Source organism: Fukomys damarensis, unplaced genomic scaffold (genome assembly GCF_012274545.1).
Source record: "Fukomys damarensis isolate Sample0158 unplaced genomic scaffold, DMR_v1.0_HiC HiC_scaffold_36, whole genome shotgun sequence".
NCBI classification, from domain to species: Eukaryota; Metazoa; Chordata; class Mammalia; order Rodentia; family Bathyergidae; genus Fukomys; species Fukomys damarensis.
Genome location: NW_022900948.1, coordinates 14,964,810 through 14,970,160, shown reverse-complemented (window position 1 = coordinate 14,970,160; position 5,351 = coordinate 14,964,810). Strand labels below are relative to the sequence as shown.

The 5,351-nt window shown below is 40.0% G+C and overlaps 1 protein-coding gene across 1 annotated transcript in view; it reads right to left on the bottom strand.

The window, feature by feature from the left end:
* The window catches only part of Polr1e (RNA polymerase I subunit E), a 24,508-nt gene that overhangs the window by 12,906 nt on the left and 6,251 nt on the right, over positions 1–5,351 (bottom strand). Inside the window, exons 5-7 of the mRNA XM_010619405.2 lie at positions 4,388–4,446; positions 2,337–2,481; positions 465–572 (exon numbers count right to left, since the gene is read on the bottom strand). Of these exons, the coding sequence (XP_010617707.1) occupies positions 465–572; positions 2,337–2,481; positions 4,388–4,446 (312 nt within the window). The remainder of the gene's footprint in view (positions 1–464; positions 573–2,336; positions 2,482–4,387; positions 4,447–5,351) is intronic.

Sequence of the window (5,351 nt, the reverse complement as noted above, 5' to 3'; positions counted from 1 at the left end):
CTCTTTTTTTTTTTTTTTTTTTTTTTTTTTGTACTGGGGATTGAACTCAGGCCCTTGCACTTCCAAGGCAGGTGGCAGCACCACTGAGCTAAATCCAAGGCCCTGCTTTGTCTTTCTTACTGTAAAGCCACCATGGCACTTTTCATCTAAACAGACCCATCAAGTAATAAAATTCCATGTTCCAACTCAGTCTGTCCTAGACATTGGGTATTATCCAATTCAAAAGTTTTATTTTTACTATTTGTGGAGAGTGATCTCTACAGGGCTGAGCTGAAGGCATTTGGTACATTTTAAGGAATGGTCTGAATCTCAGGGGTGGTTGTCTCAGCTAGTGAGAAGTGCAAAGGTTTAGATGTTGTTTTCATGAATGTCACAGGATGAAGGACACCCTCGGAGAGTCTGGCTGTACAAACATCACAATATGAAATAAGACAGCTTTTTTTTTTTTACCACAAAAAGGATACTATCTTCAAATTTATACACATCTTCAGGCTTGGCTGCATCAGCATAGCAGGGAGGAAGGTAGAGGGAGTCATCTTGCAAGTCACCCTGGATGGCATCACTGACTAGTGCTTTTAGTAAAGGGAAAGTTAGTGTTAGTTTCACCTTGTTTGGTTTCGGGTTCCCCAACACTCTTCTCAAGCTATGCAGCTGAAACAGCAGTAAGCCTAAAAAGACTGATTCTGAATGATTCTGTCCCAGTGTCCCAAGCTGCCCTCTAGGCTGATGCTCGGGATGGTAGGGCCAGGAGAAGGCAGATATAGCATGGTTCCTGGCAAATAACTGCAGTAGAGTTAGGAGAGGCACACATGCTAATAAACATTTATAATACAATATGAGAGAAGACACAAGTGAGAAGGCTGTTTGCACAGCATGTGTGAGGACCTAGGTTCAATCCTCAGTACCACAAAAAATAAATTAATTAAATTAATAAAATGAGAGATACTCAAAATAGCCTTTAGGGGCTTAACCTGCAAAAAATTTCACCACCCATTTTGAGTGGAAAAAAAATCAGAATATAAAAATGTAATCTACAATAATGATAAGAATTACATACACATAAAGGTAATAATGGAGAAGAAAACAGAAAAGTTCTAATAGTGGCCTGGTAAACAATATTGGGAATACAGTTTAATTATTTTTCATTTTATATGTCTTGTAATACCTTGAAAGTTAACGAAAAATTAAAAAATTTACTTAGACATTAAAGTACTTCTTTGAATAAACAGAGACCTATTTCTATGTTCCTACATAGGAAAATACAATATTGTATAAAGATGTTAATTCTCCCCCACATTAATCCTAATTTGATTTGATTTTGTTTTTTGCTTTTTTTGGAGACAGGGTCTTGCTATGCCGCTCAGGCTGGCCGTGAACTATGTAGCTCAGACTGGCCTCAAACTCAGAGACCCTCCAGCCTCAGCCATCCAAGTGCTGGGATTAGGTGGCACCACCCGCCCAGCTATATTCAATTGGATTTTTGAAGGTACTTGACAAAATAATTCTTAAAATCACCGGGAAAAAAAAACATGCTATAATAACCAATACATTTTTTAGGAATTTTCCCTATGAGATAAGAAACCAATAACAAAGCTACTGTGATTAAAAGAGCCTGGTGCTGGTCCAGAACAGTCAATAAGAACAAAAAAGAGAACACAACTCACAACTAAGTGTTTAGAATATTTTTAAATTCCGAAGATGGAGCTGGGGAATAACTGGCTGATCACATGGAATATATAAAATTTCGGTAGATCTGTATCATATGACAAAAAATAATATTGTAAATGTATTTAAAAATTTACACATAGTAATCACTGGATACAGATTTTCTCAAAATTTGTAGAATTTCATTCTTAAAAAACTTTCACTAATGCTCTTTTAATATATTTGCATAATAAATAATTTAAAAATAATATGGTTAAATATGCAAACTGTCAATGATCAGAAAAAGACCCACTAACCTCAAAGTGAAATGCCACCTCTGGAGGCTGAGTTTCATCATCACATCACCTTTCTGACTGAAACGTTCTGGGACTCAGAGAGACATGAGACCTTCTCCTTCCTCTGTGCCCTGCAGGCTATAACCCTGCATCAGGAACAGGGCAGACACACCTAAGCCTGTCTCCTCCACTTGAATGCAGTATGCCACAGAGAGCAGCACCACAGGGATGCTTCTTACTGCTTCCTGAAACTGTCCCTGAGAAGGCCCTCAGCAAACTGCAGGAGGAATCCAGCCTTAACCCCATCACTTCAATCTAGGAGGCTGACAAAAGATCTCAAAAGAAGAGAAAGCTATCTTTGCGGGCAGATTCTTACCCCAAGTTCTGGCTGCTTACCTTCCACACCCTTTGTATCAATGATCTCTTCTGCAGCTTTAGCTACTGCTAGATTCAAAGATTCACTACCAACTTTGTTCATTCTCCTGGAGTTCAGAGCTCGTTTCTGTTTGGTGGTACCAAAGGCTTCAATGCAAGAGTCCATCTGTGCAAGAGACAAATCTGATTAGTGGAGATAGTCTGGGTGGATACTGCTATTCCTAGCTGCAGAGCTACAAGGAGGGCTGGGAATTTAGCTCAGTGGTGCCAAGCCTGCTGGCAAGCGCAAGGTCCTAAGTTCGATCCCTGGAGAGGCAGGGAACTACAAGGAAACTCTAGGTTCCCCAAGCCATCATCACCTCACTTCTAAGTTGAGTCATTTCTATCGTACCTAGCTACTGTAATTCTTAGGACTGTTGTACACATCAAAGTATATTAACAGATCTGACATGCTTATTTTATAAACTGTAAAGGGCCATTTACAAATCAAAGACTTTAACACGGAGGACAATCAAGACACATTCACTGAAGGCCAGAACTGTAAAAGGAGAGAAACTACTACACCCTTGTGCTTCCCCTGAGGATAAATAGCAGTGATTGATATTCTATTTATTTTTTCCTTTTTCTTTAGTGATTGATATTCTAAATAGGTATCAATCACCTGGGTGAGGGGCCAAGGTCTTAGCCCAGACTTTCCAGGAAAATCCATGATTCCTACCCTTACTGAAAATCCTTGTATGCTTGCTATGGGACTTGCTCCCCCACTTGACCCCCATTTAATCAATATTGCCTGGGTGACTGTACTTGTAATCTTATTGGTTGGTCATGGTTTTGCCCTACCTCATGCCCACCTTGTAATTTTCAATTAGGTCTTATAGTTTTGTCCCACTTTGTACCTGCCTCACCACATGGCTTTACTGTATAACACGTGTGAGGAGTGGGGTGTATGGGCAATCCACTTTTCCGTCCCTCTTCTTAGACTGATAGGGAAAACTTTTATAAATGGCAAAAACCTATAAAGTGTTAAAATGTAAAACAGGTTCTGCTGTCTCTAAGAGCAGTTTGTTTTGTTTAGCTCAGAACTAACAGGCACCAAGGGCACTAACTGCTGAATGAGGCATTTGGTCTTACCGAGATAACAGGGCACACATCAAGACCTTGAGCTCCGAAGAGACTAGAACCACATGACTGTAAAAGTATCAAGATGAAAGAACCCATTGCTAACATTTGCTCCCCTGACCCTGAACACCCGCTTCCCATAGACTAGAATAGATAACTAGGCGGATCTTAAAGATAAACTGCCCAACTGCAAAGAATTATATCTGGGTCAAAGTTAACTATCCTGTATCTATGATTTGAACTGTGAGAATGAAATGTAACCACCCAAATGAAGTCAAGGCTATAAAACCCTATAAAAGGAGGAGTCGTAACCCAGTGCTTCGTCGATCCAGGTACTGCTTATGTGCAATCGACCCTTGTCGATGAGTAAATGTTATTTTACTTCCATTCTGCTGCCTCTGTGTGTCACTTGCAAATTCCTTCCGTAACAAGACAGAAGCTTTCTTTCTCTCAATAAATTTTTCCTAGTCTTAAAAAAAAAATGGCTTTTCCATCAGTAATCTGTGGTGCACACCTTACAGACATTGCTAACAAACATTTACTCTTTCTCCCTGAGGGAGCACTGAATATTTTATCAGTTGCCATCAAGGGTGAAATGATCTTTGTAGGAACCTTCCATATTAGAAATCCTAAAGTTTAATGTGTTTTAATGGGAAAGTTTCCAATATTTTCTAAATCTTGGACAAAATCCTAAAAACAAGTGTTATGATACACCTTATTAGCCCAGAGAACAAGTTCCAAACACTGGCACAGAACTGCATTCAGCTGCCCAGGCAGGAGCACGTCTGTCCTGTGAGACCAGTAGGTCTCTGCAGACTCTGTCCACAGAATCACAGAGTGAAGGAGCTGAGAGCACCAGGAGTCTGGGATCCAACCAGCTGTGTGCTGATGGAGAAACCTGAGGCTCAGAAGGAACTGCTGTGACCCCCACATTGTAATTCTATCATACTTACCTTGTCTCTGAAAGTTTTGCTCTGACCCTCCAATGTGGGTTCACTCTCAATTGACTCATCTATCAAAACACAAACACAAAACATAAAAACAGAGAGAACAGGAAAAAAAGCAAAGTATAATATATACAGAGAGTTTTTGTTTTGTTTTGGTACTGGGGATTGAACTTGGGCCCTTGTGCTTTCAAAGCACGCGGTGGAAACACTGAGCCAAATCCCCGGCCCTGTTTTGTTTTGTTTTTTGAGACAGGGACTCACTATTCCTCAGGCTGGTCTCAAACCCAGGGGCTCCCTTAATTCTCCTGCCTTAGCCTTCTGCCTCTGAGGAGCCAGAACTGTAACAGTACACCACCATGCCTGGCTTTGTAAGGCCTACAAATATTAATAGCATTTAAAATTTATTTTTTTAAATATTAAAAATATATATTTTTTTATTATAGAGCATCCCTGAGCCTAACATGAAGGTATACTGTGAACATTTAATATGTAGCTATAGCACACAGTTAAGAGAACTGCAGAACAGAATGAGTTAAATGAAGGCGTCATCTGGTCCAATTCTTCATTGTATGAAAAAGTGAGGCTTCCAGAAGAAATGACTTGCCCAGGTCAGTTCACCAAGCAGAGGCAGAGACAGAGTGAGAAACCAAGCCCTCAGCTGTTTCCAGTTTTTTTCTCCTAGAAAGACTTGAAAACAGCTATTAACATGAGGTGTTTATTTCTTATACAATACTCTCCAACCTTCCTCAAAGCCCTCAAATAAGGGGCAGTACAATTTAGTGGAGTAATCTTATATCACAAGGCATTAAATCAGCAGTGCACCTCAAAGTCATCTAGCCTCTGTGCCAGTTTTATCACCAGCAAAAATCGGGCCAGGGATTTAGCTCAGTGGTTCTGGTACCTGCTTCACAAGCACAAGGACCCGAGTTTGATCCCCAGTACCAAAAAAAAAAAAAAAAAAAAAAAAAAA